The 22894-nt window shown below is 41.5% G+C and overlaps 1 protein-coding gene across 1 annotated transcript in view; it reads right to left on the bottom strand.

The window, feature by feature from the left end:
* Positions 1 to 5419: 5419 nt before the first annotated feature.
* Positions 5420 to 22894, bottom strand: part of MEP1A (meprin A subunit alpha) — a 33148-nt gene continuing 15673 nt past the window's right edge. The window contains exons 7-14 of the mRNA XM_025991214.2: positions 22124 to 22299; positions 17619 to 17840; positions 16696 to 16845; positions 13549 to 13764; positions 9842 to 10315; positions 8728 to 8901; positions 7681 to 7981; positions 5420 to 5841 (exon numbers count right to left, since the gene is read on the bottom strand). Of these exons, the coding sequence (XP_025846999.2) occupies positions 5685 to 5841; positions 7681 to 7981; positions 8728 to 8901; positions 9842 to 10315; positions 13549 to 13764; positions 16696 to 16845; positions 17619 to 17840; positions 22124 to 22299 (1870 nt within the window). The 3' untranslated portion in view covers positions 5420 to 5684. The remainder of the gene's footprint in view (positions 5842 to 7680; positions 7982 to 8727; positions 8902 to 9841; positions 10316 to 13548; positions 13765 to 16695; positions 16846 to 17618; positions 17841 to 22123; positions 22300 to 22894) is intronic.

Here is a 22894-nt window from a genome sequence, read left to right as displayed (position 1 = left end):
CGTGGGAAGACTTTGCAGTTACAGCCGCGCCCTCCGCCCGACAGCACCCTCCGGGGCGCCGCGGGCCTGCCGGGCATCAGCCCGCATCCAGACCCCCCCCCCCCCTGCCCCGGCAGCCAGCCTGCGGCCCCAGGCGCGCGAGGAGTCTGCTTGTGATTAACCCAGGGGGCCGCAGCCACTCGCTGTTTTCCTGGAACAGTGAGCGGCTCCCAGGCCCCGAGGAGCTCCCTAGCAGCTGTCCCAGCCGGCCCCGTCAAAGCGGAACCGACAGGAAGCCTCCAGCGGGGCCCCTGGGTGACAGCTGGGTGACAGCTGGGTGACAGCTGGCTGCGGCCGCCGCCTCTCCTGCCCGCAGGCCTGCGGGCTGCTCCTGGGGCTTGGTCGCCACCTTGTGGTCGTCCGAGGGGGCTGCGCCCCTGCGTCCCGCTCCGAGGCTGCACGGCCGCGCTGTGATGCGCCCGGAACCTGGAGCGAAGGTGGGATGGAGGCCTCCTAGGCGGTAGAACCCAGGAACGCAGGAATCGCCCACTGTCCCTACCTCCCGGCGCTTTTTTATGCTCTGGTCCTTGCAGGAGCCAAGCAAGTCAGAAAGCTCTGGAGAGATACGGGGAGAGTGAACGTTCCAGCCACACTGTCTCAGCTGTGCATGGGGAGGCTGCAGGCAGGTGTACATTTCTGGGATAACCGAGCCGGGATGGCTCCTTCCTTCTGGTTCTTTCCTCCATGACTGACCAAAGCTTACTTATGGAACCAAAGGCAAACCTAAAAGGAGCCCCCTCCCAAATCATCTGGTTTCCCTGTTCCAGACAAGAGTCTGGAAAGTAGTTTGAGGAAGCAAAATGGGTGCCTTCCGCGTGTCCCAGGGATTTCACACTTTCCCCAGCAAGGCACCTTCCAAAGGATGAATGAGGATGGACCTGTCCCTTGTTCTAATTCATCCACTGGAAACTACTGCCAAGCTGGGTTTTCATTTTCAATCCACGCTGAACCTGCAGCTGCCCCAGGACTGTCTGACACACGCGCCCACTGCTGAGGCCAGCTGGTAAGTTCTAGTGGAGCTTCCTGACATGCATTCAAGAGGAGGCTGCTGGCTTTGCCAGCCAAAGTGTGATCCAGGAAGACCCAGAAGAAGTAAATAGTACCAACATCCCAGAAGGCTAATCCTAGGGACTGAGGGACATACTGACCTGGGCTTATGTAATGGGCAGACAACTTCTGAACGCAAAAGAATATCATATGCTTTGGGATACTGCTCCTCCCCACCCACCCACCCCCAAAGAATAGCTCTGGCACATTCTCCCTTACATTGGACATCCATCTCACAGAACACCCAATCTCAAGGAGAGATGAGGTTTCCCATGCAAAAGCTTCTGGGAGAGAGGTACACAGCAAGCGAAATAAAATTTACCAGTGAAAACAGCTGGATAAATAGCTAGTAGGGCAATTGCTGGGTCATAGGGTAATTCTATTCCTAACTTTTTGAGGAACCTCCACACTATTTTCCGGAGTGGCTGGACCAGCTTGCATTCCCACCACCAGTGTAAGAGGGTTCCCCTTTCACCACATCTTCACCAACATTTTTTGGTTCCTAACTTGTTAATTTTAGCCATTCTGACAGATGTGAGGTACTGTCTCATTGTGGTTTTGATTTGTATTTCCCTGTCTTCTGTCATTTCTTCCACTTCAGTACTCATTAGAGATTACCACCATCCTGCCCCACTATCTCCCATCTCCCATGCATTAGGGTTTATGATAGTTTGCTAAACAGTACTCATAGCTAAACACAATACATGTCTGTGAAAATTGATTTTGCTTGAAGATTCTGAAAAAATATGTTATGTTTTATATAGGAAACATAAAACATATGTTTATAAACATAAACATGTTATGTTTATATAACATAGGAAAGCTATTTTAGCCAAATTCATAAATACATGGAAATGTAAGTAGGTGACTAATTAGACATAAAATAATATTTATAATAAAGAAAATCAAGCAAAAAAGATCTTCACATCCTGTTAGATGTTGATTAGCTTACACTGCATAATCCCCCTAACCCCCCAGACCACTGGTCTTATTAAGCTTTCCTGGTAACCAAAAGGGGACAATAGATTCCCCTATTAAATGGATCTTTGACCTGACTGATTCACTTGTTCTCTCTAGAATCTGCTCACTTTACTCAAATATCTGAGTAGAACCTCACGATCCCTAGGTTTTCTCCAAGCCATAAAATGGATGACATAATTCATCAGAAAGGACAAGCTTGAGAAAAAAAAAAGGTGTTTGATGGTCTATAATTTGCTTTCAGAGATACATCCATATCCTATTACACTGGATGCAGTATTCAAGTCAACTGTAATCCAGAGATGGAGGAGGTAAGACGCTTGCCAACGTACTCTGCAACATCCCCATGGTAGTTAGCATCGGAGGACCCTAAACAAAAGTCTGTACTGCAGAAACATCCAAAGCAAAAACTTTTCAATATTGCTACCTCAAACCACACCAGAGGGTTTTTGTTAGTTTAAAGAATGCTATAAATCATTTTTGCATCAGTAAACTGGAATTATCAAACATGTAGAGGTAGAGGTACGAACCACCAGTAGGTAAACTAACTTTGGAATAAAAACTTGGAATACAACTCTATTTGATCCTGATCTCCCTCATTTGATAGACTATTCCATTGGCTGACCAAAGGTGACTTTGCCCTCCTCCCCAGGGACATTTGGCAACATCTAGAGACATTTTTAGTTTTTATAACTAGGGGAGTGGCACTCCTGACATCCAGTGAACAGATGCCAGGATGCTATTAACATCCTACAATGGTACAGAACATCACCCACAACACGGAATATCTAGTTCAAAATGTCGGTGGTGCCCAAGTTTGAGAGACCCTGGAGTAGACAACTGTCTCTTCCTGGCCCTCAGATTATTTAGTTGCACACACCTGGAGTGAATCTTTAATACAAGATGTTTGTTAGAAAGCAAAATCACAGAGCAGAGACTTTACTACATTTACAAAATAGGTCAGGTGACTTTTGTCGGGTTTGATAGATAATAAATCTGTTCACGTGTGACAAAACATGTTAATGTTCATTGTAATATTTAAGATAAGGTGGTATAGGTTCCATTCACTTTTTATATCTCAGGCTCCAGGTATTACTAAAGAACCTGACATTCGTGAATGGCTAGATTGGCTCAGACCAGTTCACAGACAAAAATGAGCCAGAGGAGGAAACAGAAAAGGATAAGGGATGGGGTGGGGGGAAGCTTGAGACATTTTCGGATTTTCAAACTACTCTGACCCCCTCCCACTATGTTGGCCAAGAAGCCAAGTACCCAGATACAGAGAAAATTTCCTTTTTCACGTCAATCATCTAAATCCCAAATCCCACACTGCCTAGAGATGATGAAATATATATTTCTCTGTCTCTAGCCTCACGTGAATGCCTACTTTCCCATCACCACCACAGACCTTAAAAGATAAAGTATCTGCTAATCCTCCTGGAATGATCCAGAACTTCAAACTCAAAGAAAAGCTAAATGCAATATCTCATCTATCACGTGCAGGATTCTTAATCAATCAATAGAAATGATCATCAATTATCAACAGAGATGCACCTAGCTAGTAGATGTGCTGCTGGATCTGAGAACCTACAGGGAAATATCAAAATATTTGACCCTCAGTCTGATACCTTCTTATCATTGTTTTGACTATCAGTTTCCTCGATAGTACTGGATCAAAATACTAGGTTACTCTTGATATCTGAGTTTCTGCTTCTTCCAGAGATAACTCATGTGTATAAGCAATGCTGACCTCAGTTTGGAAGGGGGCCTCTCCCTCTGAGCCAGACCACATCTAAGCCAGGCGTGGGCCAGAGAACATTTCTTTCTAATAAAACTAAGAACAACAACAGCATTTGGAGCCTGGAGTGAAGACTGGAGCTCCCTTTTGAGGTGAGACACTGCATAATTGTGGAGGGCACAACCTTCTCCAGGCCTAGCTAGGAAGGCAATGTGGGTTTGCAGGTTGTGAAGCCCGTGGGGCAAAAGCTGCTTATTTTCAGTTTGGTCTTTGGAGATAGAAATCTAGGCTGGTGCTAGATAGTGTCTCATCTTGTCTAAGTATTAAACAGTAACATTTGCATGCATTTGGCTCTAAAATATGTTCGTACTCATTATCCCATTTTATTACTCCGCACCCCTGGATGTGTTAAAGTGAGGTGGGAGGACGTGGTTGACCATTACTCCATTTGACAGATTGGGAAACCAAGACCAAGAGCTCACGTGATTTTACTAAAATTGCACAGCTGGTTAGATGTGCCTGACTGGTGTCCCTGACTTCCAGACCCATTTTCCACTAAGGCAGCAGTTCTGAGTGCTGTCCAGGGACCAGCAGCAGCAATATCACCTGGCAACTTGTTAGAAGTACAGAGTCTTAGATCCTACCTCAGACTTACTGAATCAGAAACTCTGGCAGTGGTGCCCTCAATCCATGCTTTAACCAGCCTTCCAGGGGATACCAATGCCCCTCAGGCTGGGGAGTCGGTCCCTGAGGGGTGCTCTTTGCACCTGCTACAATCTCTCCTCACACCTTTATATTAAAAGGATTCTTCTTAACCCAGCATGTTTGCTTCTAGAATGGCCATAAAGTGTGTGCTTAGGAAGCTGGGACCCTGAAGCCAGGACCACTCAGGGTCCTTGAAACATTATCTTTTATTAAACGTCCAGAGTCAGCTCTTTGTGGAGCCTCTACCTACTGGGGATGGGAATCTCAGTTCTCAAATCTTTGATTTGATCTTTCTTGGAACTTTCTTGCCCCAAATGGTTTTATCTCCTTAGGAACTGTGGAAAGAAAGTGTACCTAAGCTACTTTTTTACAACTTTCTTCTATCAGATACTGTCAGTTTGCTAACACACTAATTTTATACATGAATAGTTCATAAAATATGCTTTAAACCTAAAAAGATCTGAGGAAGAGCTATGGATAACTCTCCCTCTCCACCCCTCCCCAAATTTACATGCAATACCGGACGCACAGAAGGTACTGACTCAATATTTATTGAATTTGTGAAGACCTATTTTTAGAATCAGAGGAGAAGAAATGTACATGCCACAAGGTCCTGCTGCAAGGAGGAATCCTTCTTCTAACTCACAAGCCTTCAACGAATACTATTGTGTCTGATGAAAAATAAGTATTTGATTTTAATATAAACAGCATGTAGGTTTCATCACATATATTTTATCTGCAGTAGAAATGATAGTTTCTATAACTTAGTTACTTCATTCATTATCAGTTCATTCATTCACATTTATTGAGTTCCCACAATGCACCAGCCAGGCATGCTTCCAGGCACTGGAGCAAACATTGTACATGACGGCCTGCCCAGGTGGAGCTTACAGTCTATTAAAGACAGTCGATTAAACAAGTGATTGGCAATGAAGTGTAATGAGTGTTGTCACAGGACACATGAGCTACATTCAGGGCACATAGCAGGGTAACAGAACCATGTGGGGATGGGGGCCAGAAAAACCCTAATTTTCATACAGGAGACTGGAGGCCTTTGTCCTTGGAGGTCTGTTCAAAGCAAGGCTGATAAAAACCGCCCCAAACTGCACTGAGGCCCAGAAAGGAAGGTCTGAGTAGAGAAGATGCTTCTGCGATCTGGCTGATGTCAGCAGGCAGGTCACTGCCTCAGCTTTTGAGAAAGGATGGAGATGATGGCGAAGGACAAGAAGATCACGCCGGCCACGCTTCCGATCATCAGGCCCAGGATGCTGCTGTGCACCTGCATGGCCTGACAGCGCTCCCCCGTGTAAAAGAAGGCATGACTGGAGACACACCTGGGGGAACAGGACACAGAGGCAGTGTGGAATCCACCCAAGCCTCAGGCACTTTGTAGCTACCAGCACCAACAGCAATAGTGGCAGTTGCCATGCATGTCTGACCCTGTTCCAAGTGCTTTTTAGGAGTCACTTCAATCTTCTAACAGCCCCGGAGTGGGTGGTTATTACCAGACCATTCTCATATCCTCATTTTGCAGAGATCTTAAATCACTTACTCAGGGTCACAGAGTTAGTAAGTGTTTCACACTTGAAGTCTCATCCCTAGAGGCCTGTCTCCAGACTGGATACTCTTGGCCACCATATGCAAGACTCAGGAGGAAGGTTTGGGGCACTTAAAGAATATGTTGTCCACGCTGGCTCAGACTGTAAGTCACAGGAGAAATTCTCCAGACAGAGTCTGGATAACTCCTTTGACATCACGTGCCCCTCACATGACAGACTGATCACGTGACCCACCCAAATATGAGGGCATCCCTCATATTGCTATTCTTGACAAAAATGTATGACCTCGATGTAACCATGAGAAAACATTGGACATACCAAAATTGAGGGAAAATTCACAAAATAACTGACCAGGATTCTTTGAAAGTGTCAAGGTAGTGAAAGAGGAAGGAAGAGGTTGTCCCAGTTTAAAGGAGGCTAAGGAGACGTGAAACTCAATATAAGGAGGGGCCCTGAATTAGGTCCTGGAACAAAGAAAGGACATTGGTGACAAGACTGCAGAGATCTGAATAAGGTCTGTAGTCTAGTGAATGCATTTGTTAATAGCATTTGTTTGCATTAATGTTCATTTCTTGGCTTTGCTAATGGTACTACGGTTATGTAAGCTGTTAACACTAGGGAACGGGAGGCTCCGTAGTATTTTTACAAAGGTACCTGTAAATCTAAAATCATTTCCAAATAAAAGCTTAAAAAAGAAGAAACAAAGTGGAGATGAAAGGTACTCAGAAGAAACATAGGTTTTTTGAGCCAAGCAGGCTAAGCAGGCTAGTCGCTAACTCTGTTACTATTCTGCTGAATGAAACTGTTGCTTCCATCATCATATATATCCTTTCATGGAATATTTTATGCAAACCATAAACATTATAAAAATAAATATTAAATATAGCAAACAGTGCAGACAGACAGACGTGCATGCAAGTCTCAGCTCCAGCATTTGCCATCTGGGTACGTTAGACAAATTATTTAGCCTAAGCTTCAACCTCCTTCCGCACCAAATGGGGACAAGGAGGGTCCTTAAGTTACCGGGTGGCCATGAGGAATAATTTAGATCATGCATGTATACTGCTCAGGACAGCACCTGACACATACCAAGCAGTCAAAAAATATCAGATGTTCTTGTCACCATTATTAAAAACGTAACTACGGTAATAGTACAACAGAACAAATAGATGATAGAAATAATAATTAATAATTAACAATAACATCGGCAGTCAGTAAAGAGTTAAGCTTGGTCCTAAGTCCCACTGAGGCAGGTCATGTAGTTCCTGGGCTCAAGGCTCTGGAACATTTGTGAGCACTGCAGTGGAGTTCAAAATCCCAACAACATTCAAGATGCTGTTGATCATCTCCCAGAGGTGGGGAGCAAAGGATAAAAGTCGAGAGAGAGGAGATTTGGGACCCCGCTGCCCTGGCAGGACCCCTGCTGTGCCTCAACAGCCTAAGCCCACTGACTCGGAGCACAGCTTTGTGGGGTCAAGGAACAGCCAAGTCCAGGTGACCCAATGAGGTAGTCATCGCCCTAACCCAAGAACGGCACTTTTTACCAGGGTTAAGCAAATGTCTGGCTCACCTCTGCTGAAGGCCCACCTGCCTCCCCCTGGCCACAGAGCCTACCTGCAGCTCGCCATCCCTTTCACGTTCACACAGATGCCTTCATTTTGGCAAGGGTTCGGGTCACATGGATCTCTGAAGTACGGTGGCCAGTTGTGGTCCTCCAGAGGACCGGTGTTCTCCACTGACCGCTTCTGCCGGCTGGGCTGCTCCTGGTCCAGGCTGCCGGGGAGCGCGTTCTCCAACGAGACCTTTTCGGAACCTTCTTTTGAGGCCTGCTGCTCCTCGTCTTGGAGAATGAGGCCTTGAGGAATCAGCCTTGTGTTTTGAGTTTGAACTTCAGTCTGGTTAAGGTAGGTGATATCTTGAGGAAATAGACGAAAGGGCGGTGAGGAAGATCTATACTTAACATCTGACTACAAGTAGCTTCTACTTCTGGAGAAAGTTCCCTGGGCCACCTCCATCCCTCATGGACTCCACCTTGAGGGACATAGAAAGGTGGTTTGAATCCAGCTAATTCTCATGCTAGCTATTTTTTGAAAAAAAAATATTTTATTATTTATTTATGAGAGACACACACAGAGAAAGAGGCAGAGACACAGGCAGAGGGAGAAGCAGGCTCCCTGCAAGGAGCGCAATGCGGGCCTCGATCCCAGGACCCTGGGATCATGCCCTGAGCCGAAGGCAGATGCTCAACCACTGAGCCACCCAGGAATCCCTCAGGTTAGCTATTTTTATTTTCAAAGTCGTCCAATCACATTCTTATTTATTTAACCTGAAAAAAGAAGCAGAAAGGTAGCACAGATAGACTGATGAAAACTAAACTGAAGGTACCAAACTCTCATATTTGATAAATTATCAAAAAAGGTGGCATCAGAGTTTTAGTTTCTCTCAAGGACGGTTAAAATACAGATGTGAGTCCCTGAACAATAGCTCTCTTGGAGCACATCTTTTTTTTTTTTTTTTTCTGAACTTGGTCCTCAAAACAAAACAAAACAAAACAAAACAGAACAAAAACTTCATCCTCCATGAGATACTCAGAAATCAGTGCAAAATCTGTGAAACCCCCAGAGCATAGGATTACTTATTCAGGAAGATCAGCAAAATTACCTTCAAAGTCCACAAACATTATAAGGTCATCATTTTTAAGGAAACTCTTCCTTTTTAGCATTTGGTGGGAGATGACACTACTCCAGCCCCAGTCGATGCCTCTAAAACAGTCACAGTCCTTATCATAGGCTCCCATTTTGGATGGCCTGTCCCAGATGACGGAGTTATTTATTGCTGCAAACAATAAATAACATCACATTACCTCTTTTACTTCACTCTCCAACTGGTCTTTAATGAGTATATAGAACTTAGTTAGAAAAAAATATATTGGAAAAAAATCAGATTATTTACACTTTCCAGAGAATTAAGATTCGGGATTAGGAGCAGTGAGGGGCAGAGAACCAGAGCTCTTAATGGTCAATTGTCCATTACTGAGTCACTTCCTCAGTGAGCACAGAGGGACAGTGAAAGCCTCTTCCTTTTAAGCTTTAAGGCTCTTCATTTGAAAAATAAAAAAAGTCTTCCCATTTCTTTATTGGTCATTAACATGCTGATGATCACCAAGATTTTAAAAGTCACTGAAATTCTGAGTATTTGATAAATGATTAGCAGTATCTGTCATCTCATTTAGACTGAGTTCAATGAAGCAGGAATTGCCTGGTTTGCTTATATTCTAGGTAACTGGCACTGAGTTTGGCACAGTATAAGCACTTAATAAATGCTTGAGAAGTGAATTCGAGAGAGAGGAGGTAAGATGCTTGATAAGTGAATTCGGGAGAAAGGAAAAAATAAATGCTTGATAAGTGAATTCGAAAGAAGGGAGATAAGATGACATTGAAAATTTTAACTTAATATTCCAACATGACTATGTTGTTGATATACTCAAGTAGGAAATGTGAGAGGAATGTTAATCTCGCTCTCTCTCTTTTTAAAAAACGATTTTATTTATTTATTCATGAGAGACAGAGAGAGAGAGAGAGGCAGAGACATAGGCAGAGGGAGAAGCAGGCTCCATGCAGGGAGCCCAATGTGGGACTCGAACCCTGGACCTGGGATCATGACCTGAGCCAAAAGCAGATGCTCAACTGCTGTGCCACCCAGTCATCCTTGTATAGAGATGGGAATCACATCTGCTGGCCCTTTCGGGTTGAGGGGCAGATTTTAGAGCACCTACCTGAAGATGTATGGGATTTGGAGGTAGTGAACACCATGCTTGAGGACATTCTATTCCTGGCATCAGGTTCCTGGTCAAGAATGGTCATTATCACCTGTCTGTTCTCCACTGGCCACTCCAGGATTGCATCATTCTCCCCACTGCACAAATGAAAAGCAATTCCCAAGAAACCAGATGTACTGGAGCCGACTCTGCCATGAGGGTATAAGGTCAACCCCAAACCATATCCCTCTGAATTGTAGAATCGAGGGCTCAGGAGCTTCTGCCCTTTAACTGTGTTCTGAAGGACAGAGGAGAAATTCCGTATTGTCCAAACACCTGCAGGGCATGGGGTTTCTGTCAGAGTGATATCGTCCAGGTAAATTCCCCCATTCGAGTTCTGGGGGTCACCTTTCGTGCCCTGGAATAGGTAGCGAAACTTCTTCTCTTCTCTGAGTGTCACATGGGCAATTTTCCAATTTTGGTCCAAGTCTCCTGAGGACAGAGAAGAAGGTTGGTGACAACTGCAGCCAACATTTATTAAGCATGGCCTATGAGCCTGGTAGCATGCCAAATGCTTTAAAGATTATATATATATATATGTTTAGAGAGAGAGAGAGAGAGAGATCCAGTGGAGGGAGGAGCACAGGGAGAGGGAAAGCAGACTCTGTGCTACGACCTTGAGATCCTGACCTGAGCTGAAATCAAGAGTCAGACGCTTAACCAACCAAGCCACTGAGGTGCCCTGCATACCAAGTGCTTTGTATGAATTATTTAATTTAATCCTCACAATATCTCTATGAGATATGTACTATGAGATATGTACCATTAGTTCCATGGTAAGGAACTTTTCCAAAGCCACATACCTACCGAGGGGAAACAGCTATAAAAAGACACACTATCATTTTAATATTCATGCAATATTTTAATATTCATATTCAAATCTTAATCAGAATTTGTTTTCCATTATTATTCAATTCCATAGGTTCTGTCTTTCAAAGCTGGATTTCATGGTATAAATGTACCTCAACCCTTAATGTTTGCACTGAATACCCAAGTAATAGGCTGAATCATAAAAATAGTCATTTTGTAAGCTCAAAATCAAATAATGGCAATTTTATGGGGTCCAACCTATGACCTGATGCCAGAGAGATATATGGTATCTGGAGTATATGGCTCTGGAGTAAATGTTCACATGCAGGACAAGCTGGATCTCCCCTATGAAAGACTGACTCACCCACTAACATCCGATTTTTTCTCTTCTTCCTCTTAAAAAAACAAATAATACAAAAGGAGTTACCACTCTCCAGATATTCATATTCTAATGAAAATTATGTCTACTTGCTTTTTTCTTGAGACTGAGCTGGAAGCAAGAATTTTGAATAAAAAGCTGAAGTAAGAAGTGTGAAGGCTGTTCTAGAACATGGGGTTCTGTGCTGCATAGCAGAAGAAACCCGAAAGGAGGGGCACCTGGGTGGCTCAGTCAGTTAAGCATTTGCCTACGGCTCAGGTCATGATCTCAGGGTTCTGGGATCAAGTTCTGCATGGGGTTCCCTGCTCAGCGGGGAATATACTTCTCCCTCCTTCTGTCCCTCCTCCTGCTCATGTGTGCTCTCTCTCTCAAATAAATAAATAAAATCTAAAAAAAAGAAAGGGAGAAAGAAAGAATGAAGAAAGAAAGAAAGAAAGAAAGAAAGAAAGAAGAAAGAAAGAAAGAAAGAAAAGAAAGAGAAAGAAAGAAGAAAGAAAGAAAGAAAAAAGAAAGAAAGAAAGAAAGAGAAAGAAAGAAAGAAGAAAGAAAGAAAGAAAGAAAGAAAGAAAGAAAGAAAGAAAGAAAGAAAGAAAGAAAGAAAGAAAGAAAGTTGCTTAAGGGTCTAGGGAGAGGAAACCACCAGGCCAGAGCAACAAATAATTCCCTAAAGATCTGCCCCTACTTTGATATTTTGCCAGGGTATATATCTAAGCACTGGGTTTAGAAAGGAAAAGAAAAATGCTACACCCCAAGTGGGGATAATATTGGCTAAAATGAATTCAAACAGATGAGTATTGTAGACAATTAATCTAAATGCAATTGGCCAGAGCGCTTTGGAAGTATTTTTCCTCTTTCTGTGTTGTGATGAGCACAACACAGGTATACGTAAATGATGAATCTCTGACTACTACCCTAGAAACCAATATTGGACTGTATGTTAACAAAATTTAAATTAAAAAATAAATTAAATTAAAAAATATAATACATAATACATTTACATTATTGTAAATATACATACATTACATATAATACATAATACATTTCCACAAATTGGAAAAATATAATACATATATAAAATATAATAAAAATGTCCATATATTTAAATTTTTTAAGCTATAAATATCTTAAGTTGAATATCACATAAACATTAAATGATATTCAACTAATCTTTTAGAAAAGCTTCATTTACAAGCCAGTATCAGAATGAGCTACTTTAAAAATCCATTCATATGGCACTTCTAGGAAACTTTGAACAGAGACACACTTTGAATTCATTGGAATTCAAAGCATAGCAGTGTAGGGAACTGAGTTAAGCATAAGAAGGTTGTTTGGCTGATGCTATGCTTATGAGGGTAGCATTTCCAGCTTTATATAGAAGTGAGCAATAATAGATCCCATCAATATTACCAAGGCTCTAATTCATTTTCTCATTAAATATGTACAATCCTTGATAACATAGCAAATTCTCAACTCTTAAAGGGCACCTAGCTGTCATCCATCATTTGATAAGGTGCTCTACACATTGCAGCCAGAAAAGTGAACCCCTCGAAACCATTATCTGTAGCATTCCCAGGTAGCCCAAAGAGGGCCTGGGTAGAGGTGATTCAGGCACCTGTTCTAAAGAGTGACCTCTAAGGAAGCTTCCACATTTCAAGAGCATCAGTTTCTTCTAGAAGTACTCAAATGATGTTTCCCCTCTCCGGACTCATGTTAATTGAGAAATTCTTTGTTGAATGGAAAAATAGGAATGGGTGCCTCTCCTTTTCTGATTGTGAATGAACCACCACCACCACCACCACAAAAGAATGTAAAAACTTAACTTTATAAACCTGGATCTCGATTTACACCCAGATTACCCTCAAACCCAACTACCTAGCTTAGTATTTTCATACTGACCCTCTTAAAAAATACATAAAATAACATTTAGGAATATTTAAATTATGGTAATGAAGTTAATATATACACATGTCCTATTTCCTTCCAACTTTATAAGTTGGCTTCAAGTTAGTTCAGTGTATTAAATAACGCTACTCATTCAGTTTTTTTGAAACAGATGCAGAAACACTTGTCAACTACCAAACCACTCTCAGTAGCAGCATTAGCTCCCACTTCCCTTCTGCTTCCAGCTCTAACCCCGAATTGCCCATTTTCTCTGCCCTGGCTGTCTCCAGAGCTGCAGTGATAATTGGATTTCTATTTTCTGATCGGCCTCTTCCAAAAGCATATTTCAGCTTCACCCAAATACCCAATGCGGTGTCTGATTTCCGAGTGGCTGAAATATCCATTGAGTGGTTAAAAGGTACCAGATTCTATGCTGGGCTCTTAGAAGAGGATGAGGGAGGTGGAGGACTAGAGAGGAACAAGAAGGAGGAGGAAGAGGAGAAGAAGTGACAAAGAGAGGGGAAGGGGAGGGAGAGGAAGGAGTGGGACCCCGGATTTAAGCCAAATCGGCACCCCCATGAATGTCTCCAGGTACCTCGGAAGGTCTGCACTTTGACCAGCTTGCGCACATTGCCCGTGCTGTCATCCCTCCTGACCCAGACGACGAGTCGATCGGAAGGGCTTCCTGTCATTTTGTAGAAAAACTGCAGGCACTGCTGCTTCCTCTTGGGGTAAAGAATCCGAGACTCCAGCAAGGCTGCCTCTTCTGCCATCCCCGAGCTAGTGCTGAAGTGCATGAAGTAGCCAGCACCTGCAGTGAGAGCAGCCCATTGACCCCTCTCCAGCTGCCCGCACCCCGGGGGCCCCGGACTCCTGCCAAGTGGGGTAGTGAGCCACAGCCATTTCCTGGGCAACCAAGGCCAGGACTCTTGTGGGGATAAGGGAACCAAGGTGGTTTGTCTTTGTTCTGTCTCCACGGACAGATTCCCTGGCTGGAGGCCCAGCTCTCCACTGCCTCTCTTGATGCCTTTGCCCCTAAGCTTGTGAACTGTATACCTCTGACTTAAGGAGACATAGGCTCATTCCATCAAAGAGAAGGTTGATGGAATTTAGCGCCTCTGAGATGAATACAATTTTCCTCATTGTCTTTCCTGTTTAGAGATTCACTCCAAGGAAAAATGCTGATCTTCTAGTTGTGTGACAGACTATGGGATTCCAATGTTTAAGACTTGGAATAGAAATATTCACAACGATAAGGGTTCAGTCTCACCTGTTTCTAGCCTGTAATTGGATGCATTATCGGTGGCAAAGAGTCAACTTCATTGTGTCATAAGAGGGACATTCAAGGCATATTGAGGGACTACATGAGGATTTCTCTTGAATGTAAAGAAGGCTTGAAAGAACACTGAAAACAAGGGTGAGAAGTGTCTGCTTGTAACTGAGCTGGGGTATGCTCAACTCCTATATCTCAGAACTCTCTCCTCCCAAATACACAGGCAGCTAAAGGAAAATGTCATTTAGAAAATCAATCAGCACATCAGAGTAAAGCACAAAGAACAATCCTCGCATATAAAGAAGTCCTTTAAACTGTACTCCAGAATTCAACTTCTTACTAAAGAATCCACTCAAAATATCTCATAAAGTAAAAATGAAGTGAGCACCTAGTACAGTTCTAGGTACTTTGGCAACATGACTTTCCGCTTCATCTTGCCTCATCCATGAGGCATCGTACCTTCCACGACGGCAGCAAGCATCAGCTTTTGAATAGGCTTTCTACTTAAAGCTTAAAAATATATAATGGCTTTATCATTTATATTACATCTGGAAAAATTACATTTTCTTGAACTTGCTAGCCTGAGCTCTCCGCATTGTGAATTATTGAGTGCTTGGGTTAAATAAAATAAGAACTCACATGGCTAAGATCTCCAGATGGTCCTTGCTGAGGAATTCCAAGCAGATATGCTCAGGGGTAGGAAATGAAAGCCTAATAACCCACACTTGGTAGTCGAGAGACCTGAGTTCTTGCCCAGGCACTGCCACTAGCTCAAAGGTATCCATTCATCTCTCCTGGTTTCAAATGGGAGGTGCCTTCTATCCCAAGTGATCTTTTGTGCTCTTTGAGTATACACATCTATCTCAACACCACTGGTGCTCTCTAACAGAGGGAATGCACTCCCATTAAATGCCTCTTGTGGAAGAAGCATGATGACTGGTAAAACTTTTCTAGATATTTCTTCTGAGATATGGTCTTTTCTTTTCCTAGTAAGGTGCTGGAACACTGTTCTAATGTGTTCCTTCATATGACAGTCACTCTTCTGTTTAGCTAGGAATTGTATACTAGCCTAGTAGCAAGTCCACAGAAGAGACTGGATGAGAAGCTATGATGGAAATTTAGAAAGAAATTCAGACACCTGAGATTATGTGTTTGATAATATGATGTGTGGAAATTTTCGCCTTTTGTCAAGGCTGGAGGAAGGGTGGCAATTGCTTGTGAACTCTGACCCCAACGGCCTGGCATCTGGGTGACAAGCTGAGTCCCTTTTGGGAAGGGGCCAACTTCACAAAGTTACTAAGGGACTTTGTAACAGTCTAGCTTTTAAAAACTGATTATAATCTGTAGGGTCAGGATTATTTCTGGGGCAGGCACAAAATAGAAAGATGCTAAAATGGAAATAAAAATATAAGTGGAACCTCTAGACAGAAAGGGAAGATGGAAGAAAATGGAGAGGGAAGCTGCTGGGTCTGCAGCTGGAGGCTCTCTATGCATTAGCTCCTTTCAAACTCACTGGTAAGTATCAATATCCTGGAATGGTCAGAGAGGCTTACAAAAGCAGAGACTTAAAAAACAACTCCAACAAAAACAACTATCTGTGGTTAGAATTAGCAGGTTGTGAAGCCAGACTTCAGGTCTGTGTGATTTTACAGCTTTTTCACTATACAAACCACACGTAAGAACTATCTGGAGCCATGTCATTCAATGCATTGCTATCAGACCTCTGTGGCTACTGAGTATTTGAATTGTGGCCAGTCCAAACTGAGATGTGCTATAGGGGTAAACTACACATCAGATTTCAAATACCGTTCTAGTATAGAAAGTGTGGAGTAGCTCATTAATAACTTTACTATTGACTACATATCAAAATGCTAATACTGGGGATCCCTGGGTGACTCGGCAGTTTAGCCTGCCTTCGGCCCATGGTGTGATCCTGGAGACCCGGGATCGAGTCCCACATCAGGCTGCTTCTCCCTCTGCCTCTGTCTCTGCCTCCCCCTCTCTCTCTCTCTGTCTCTCATGAATAAATAAATAAAATCTTTTAAAAATTCTGTTAAAAATGCTAATATTTTGAATATATAGAGTTAAATAAAATGTATCATTAAAAAGAATTTCTCCTTTCTTTTTATATGGCTCCTAGAAAATTCCACGTTATGCATGTGGTTTGCATTATGGTTCTATGGGAGGGCTCTGCTCTAGATATTTTACCTTTATTTACAAAATCATGCCTTATCAACCACATGCCTGTATTAGCTTTGTCATCATTTAAATGCATCTTTCTTTGGCATGCCCAGAACCTGCATACTTTTTATTGAGTTAATAATTAAGATATGAGAAACAGTCTTTGTGCTTGTTTGGATTTCCAAGTTTGATAACTAACATTTCAACTGAGGCAAAACATGTAAGCTGTCATATTCAAATTGGACCTGGTGGACCACATCAGTGTGCTTACTTTCTGCCTTCACTTACCCGTGCATCGTCCCACCAAAGTGTGATCTACTTCTCCAGGCTTAGTGCTGTCCTCATGGACCCAGTCAGCATCATCTCTGGTACCCTGAATCATCCCACAGATGTTTGCCTTCTCAAAAGCACAATGGTCCAAAAGTGTGTGAGTTGTGGCTGCAAATGATATTTTTGTCACCTGGTTAAAAATTTTAGTCATTTTATTTCAGGTTATCTAATGTATTAAGCTAAAAAGACCACATTGTTTACATCCAGCACATTTTCTTGACTTTCCTCAAATGCAAATCCTGTTGTCACCCTTATGTCTTAGAACGTCCAACATAGATGTAGCCCTACCCACCTCACAAGAGTCAAATGATAAATGTCATCATACTTTGCTGTAAATGTCAGCCAATAACTCCTTTAGATCAGGAAGGAGGTACCAAATAGGTCTTTGTACTTAGTAGGTATTCTGCACATATATGTTGAACAGAATTTTAAAAATGTGTCTCTGAAGACTAATAGAGTCATCTTAGAAAACATCCCATCTCTGAGCACTAGATGACTCTAGAACAACTAAATTGGGCAAAGAAATTTTCAGGATAAAATTTTCAGGATAAAAGATAGTTTCAAGCTCATCCCTTATCCTGAGTTACATAAGGGTGCACCCTTCAAAAGGAAGCTGAAGATGTTAGACAATCACAGCTCCTTATATCATCAGTCCAACACTTTTACTTTGTAAAACACAACTTTGATTTTCATAATTATCCTATAATGAGGTGGGTGTTACAATTTTTTCCACTCTAGAGATAAACTAGCCTATGTAATTTGTCCAATTTCCTTAACTAGAACAGGAAGAAATAGTGAAGGGAAATGTATGGGAAACTGAAGGGCTGGGGGAAACTCTTTGAGGTTTTTTTTACCTACTGTTCAGACCTATCAGTACTCACTGCAATTATACATTCGGTTCAGCCTCTCCAAATCAGTAGCACTGAAATCCAGTCGCTGTCCAATGATGGTGTTAAACTCAGGGATCTTGGCCGTGATGGTAGGAGCACTTTCATTCTTATTAAATGAAAAAGGCTCGTAGTGCATCAAAGACTCATAGTCATAAGGTGTGTTGAGGTCTGTGATGAAGGTGTCATCATAGGTGTTAAAGTTGTGCTCGTAACCTATCAGAGAGAGAATCCAGTTATATTATTTCCCCTCTCCTGTCCTCTTTGACTAGATACTTAAGCAGAGACCCAGAGACAAAAAAGAAAGAAAAGAAAAAGAATGAAGAGTTGATTTAAATATATATACATATTAACATAGTTTATAACTAGTATGATATATATAAAATAAACACATATTATTAATAGTAAGTAATGAATAATATATTAGTATTTTATGCAGTAGTACATACACTTATAAAAGTTAAAAATATATTCAAAAATAAATATAAAAAGGAATGCTATAATTAATATATAAATTTTACATACAAATTATTAAATATATGTATATATTTAAGTCAAATATTCATTTTACAAATAAAGGAATAAATAAATATGTGTGTATGTGTACATGTAAGGTTTTAAGGAAGAGAAGATATAATATCAAAGTGGAGACAGGCGTTCCAAATGGCTGGAAAAGGAATTTTTGAATTCAGGAGAATATTCAGGATTGGTACATCTTGCTAATAGGCAAGTACCTCATCCACCAAAAGCTGTACCTGGCCAGCTCTTTCATGGGTTAGAGAAAGGAAAACCAAGGGGCAGAGGGAAAAGTCAGCAACTGCCAAGAAAGGGGTATCCTGTCAGTCACATCCTTTTCCAGAAATAGCCTGAGAGAAAAATAAAATAGGAAGAAGAACATTGACTTTCCTCTCAAAATAGAAGAGGAAAAGATCTTTATGAGATTAGTGCAAGTAAGATAATATATGCTGCAATGTGGAATGCTGAAATGAGAAACCAAACAGATGTTCTTTTAATCCACTAGCCATCAGGAATTTACTGTTTCAGTTTCAATAATGAGAAGTTCACAGATTTTCAATTTCCTTCTTAGGGAGTGACAGGAAAACTTAATGAGAATGCTCATGACTCCCTCATCATGACTTCCCATCTTCATGTTTTCCTTTTCTAGCTTCCCATCTAGTCATTTTTAACAATTAGAAGAAAATGTAACCACCTTGCAAAGACATCAATGCAGGTGCATTTAGTAGTGAAGAAGACCCATGCAACATGGGCCTACGGGGCAGTGGTCCAGCAGGTGCTGGAGGGAGTTTCCAAATGCTTTTGGAAAAGCCAGTGAACACAATTGATCAAAACTTTGTTTTAACCGTAAAATGAGAATACCAATGTTTTATCCTCCCAACTCATGGGATTTCATGGAGACTTAACTTGCAAGGGATCAAAACATTTTCAGGACTGTAGAAATAAATGACTCAAACCACGAAGTGGAAAGTAATTCCTTCCAGAGCATTTGGCCCCAGGTTGTCCTATCTTATGGGATAGAACTGTAAAGAATATCCGGCTGGTGTGAGGACTGGAGCTTGGTCTGGGCTCTCCTGGTTACTCCTTGTGAAATCTTAAGAACAGAATATTCAAATTCACTGGATAGGTTTTCCTTGACTGTCACTAAAATTAACAAGTTAGAATAGATAGATCACTTTATTCTTTATCATTCAAGGATTCTGTTTTGAATAATTTTTAAAAAATTTTATTCAACATATTCTTGCTGGGCCTACTCTTTACGTACTGGGAGTTGTGCTAAGTAGAGGTGGCCCCTGGCAGTGGTAAGGACAGGTAAGGTCCTGCCTTCAGGGAACTTAAAGCTGAGCGCCTAGAAGAGGAAGTGATATTGTAAACCAGAGGCCAGTCAGCAAATCTTTTGTAAATGGTCAGATAGAAAATATTTTTGACTTTGCAAGATATATGGTCTTTGACACAACTGCTCAACTCTGCTTTTGTAGCACAAAAGCAACCATAGAAAATATGTAAATAAATGGGCATGGCTGTGAATATGGCCCACAGGCTGTAGTCTGTGGGCTCCTGCTAGACCCTAGAAATTGAGGTCTTTCCTTGGTTTAAGAGAACAGATTCAGAAAACACAATTCTGGCTTAAGAGATGGGAGATGTATTTGAGGACAGAACCACATTGCCAGCGCAGTATTGCCTTAGGTTGAAGGGTAAGATTGTCATCAACTGAAGACAAGATGCAAAGAAAGTTATAAATTACCTGAGCAAGAATACTGCCCTTGCTTACCATCTTATTGATCTGACATGTCATTTGAAAACAGTTCAGGACATTTAGGTATATGGAATTATACCTGATGAAAATATAGATAGGAATAAGCAACACATGTTGGGTAAATCATGTTCAACCAAGAACTGAGCAAGTCTGAAAATTACACTGGCAAATGTGTTGGCTCCTTCTGAGAAAGGGACCTTCATTTGGCTGAAAATCATTTTAAAAGCACTAATCATTATGTTCTTTATACTTAAAAACGTGAATGTTTTCTACATCCTTATTTGACATTCAACAGAACCAAGTTTATGTATAGGAAAGTAGGAAATCCAAGTCGCTAGGCATGTACAAAGTCAAGTAGTGCCCCGAGTCTTGCAAGTGGAGATTAGATCCTTTGACCAGTGACCCTACTCTCCTTCCCCTCCTATAGAGACCCGGTTATAACACTATTACATCCAGGAGACAAATACATTAAATTTGATCTGTTATTTCATGTCTAGGGGAATACCCACAATACTTTTCTAGATTGGACTGGGAGGCAAAGAAGAATATTACTTGATCTCTAGCTCAGTGGTTGGGTGGTAAGATGGATAGAAGTGTGTGTGTGTGTGTGTGTGTGTGTGATACAGCCAGGGTCAATCCTGGCTGTATCAGGTCTTCACAAACCACACAGTTTTCCTTCTTTCCTCACCACTTCACATTCATAGACATATCAGAATATGAGGTAGTGGGAAGGACCCAGATTGAGAAACGCTTTAGGTGATTTTGATATGATTAGCCATCCCTAACCCTACCTCATGTGAGAACCGTTGATCCACCTTACTTCAAAATTAGTTAGTTTTGGCAGAAGTTCTTTGGAGCTTTGTATTTAATTTTAAAGTATGACAAGATCTTACAAGTCCCTAAATATAAAATCATTATAAATACACTGCTATATACGAACCCACATATGAAATTAGAATCTAACTAAAACAGATAATTATAAAGCAATTATTTGCTTTGTGAAAGCCACATATGCTAATAGATGAGGCATTTTAATACATTAAAGTTTTATTAATAATTTGCTGCCAAAAAGAATGTTTTTCCACTTCCTGAACTAATTCCTAAATAAAAACCAGGTGCTTTCAGAAACACAATACTGACTTTTTTTCTCAGCACATTGGGAAACTGATCAATAAAAGTGTTTTTTCTCAATTTCTCTCTCCCAAATAATTAAACAAAATCTATAAAAAGGGGCGGGGTGTCACCTGGGTGGGTCCGTTGGTTTAAGTGTCTGCCTTCAGCTCAGGTCATGATCTCAGGATCCTGGGATCTCAGGGTCCTGGGATCAGCTGCAAGGCTTCAAGCTCCCTCTGCCCCTCCCCGTGCTCATGCTCTCTCTTAAATAAATAAATAATTTTTTTTAAATGTTTGGTATGCTCAAAAACACTCTACTTAGTTGTCTCAAACAACTAGGAAAGGTGGTATCCAAGGAGGTCTAAAGAAGCTAAGGAACACAAAAATTGTGTTTGTAAAACACAAAAAATGTGTAGAATAACATACTTGACTAACAATAAGTGAACTGGACTGTATTATCCTTTGCATAATGTGGCTGGAGGCAGAAGGAGGGAGGTACTTAGAAGAGAGGAAGGAGTAAGACAGGAGGAAGAAAGGCCAGTAAATTTTGGTTAACTAGAACTCAGGCTATCAGCCAGAATGAACACAATTGAAGTGACAATTTCAAATGAAAGAATTCATTTTTGTTGTTGTTTTATTTTGTTTTTAAACACCTATCATTGATTTGGTAAAGAACCAAGAAAGTTCTTGAGTATATATTAGGGTCATCGGATGTTCAACTAAACTTCATGCAGACTCCTAGACCTACATGTGATCTCACATCTGGAAAAATGACTATGACATCCTCAGAGGATGTCAGTTTACTACAACAGGAAAATAGACAGCATTTTAGATAGCTTTTCAATGAAAACACTGAAACAAAGCAAAAGTTTCTGATTAAGTTTCAGTTAACATTGAATTAGCCAACATATACAATTCCCTAAGGCCCTTATCTGGTGTCAGTTATAATCAGATGAGCACAGCCCACAGGAAAGGCCAACAAATCCTTTTCCTATCTGTGTTCCCAGCTGATGCTTCTATCTGCACACAGATGAGACTGGACATCCCAGGGTTGGTCCCAGCAAGTGATAAAGATGACAGCAAATCCCACCCAAGTACTTGGGATTCTACACACCTGGAAGAATTTCATCCCACCAGATGTTCACATAGTCATCTCGGTCAGTTCTTGATTGCTCATGGTAAAATCCCAAAGCATGGAGGATCTCATGTTCAATAATGGCCTTATAGTCACATCCCTGGCCAATGGAAAGGTTTTGTCCCACGTGTTGATCGCCAACCTCAGACCAGCATCTTTAAAGAAGAGAAGAGGGAAGTTTTCTCCTAAAGAACTCTCAGGGGGCTGTAACTCACAGGGTTCCAGAACACAAATTTGAAGGAAGTTAGGTTTGATTTAAAAAAGAAATTATCAGTAGGATCCTCATAAGCTAATAGTTCAAAATAGGGGACTGGCTAAATGAGCAACATTTCCTGGAGGAAGTAATAAGCAGGCTTTGAAAGTTGTGGTGCATTATCAAAGTGACATATTCTCAGAGGCAAATCAATCCTAATAATGCACCAGGTAGAAAGAAGTAAAAGTTGGCATCCTTTCTCACCTTCACAAACCCAAAGGGCATTCCACAGAATAATGCCATTGCTTTTGTACCACAATATTAAGTTGTCTCTAGGTGGTGGCTATGGGTGATTTAAATTTCCTTCTTTATACTTAAATGAATTTTCAAATTTCCTAAATGGACAGGTATAAGTTCTTTGATCACGAACAAGAACCGCATTGAAGAAGCCAATTCATTTCTTTGGCTGTCAGTGGATCTGCAGAGTTATGAAAGCACATAGCTGGCCACCTACCATTTCTGAAGGGCTCTGGGCAAGAAGGACCCATAACTTCTCA

The sequence above is a fragment of the Vulpes vulpes genome, chromosome 1, assembly GCF_048418805.1.
Source record: "Vulpes vulpes isolate BD-2025 chromosome 1, VulVul3, whole genome shotgun sequence".
In the NCBI taxonomy this organism is placed as follows: domain Eukaryota; kingdom Metazoa; phylum Chordata; class Mammalia; order Carnivora; family Canidae; genus Vulpes; species Vulpes vulpes.
This window is presented reverse-complemented; position numbering and strand designations above follow the sequence as displayed.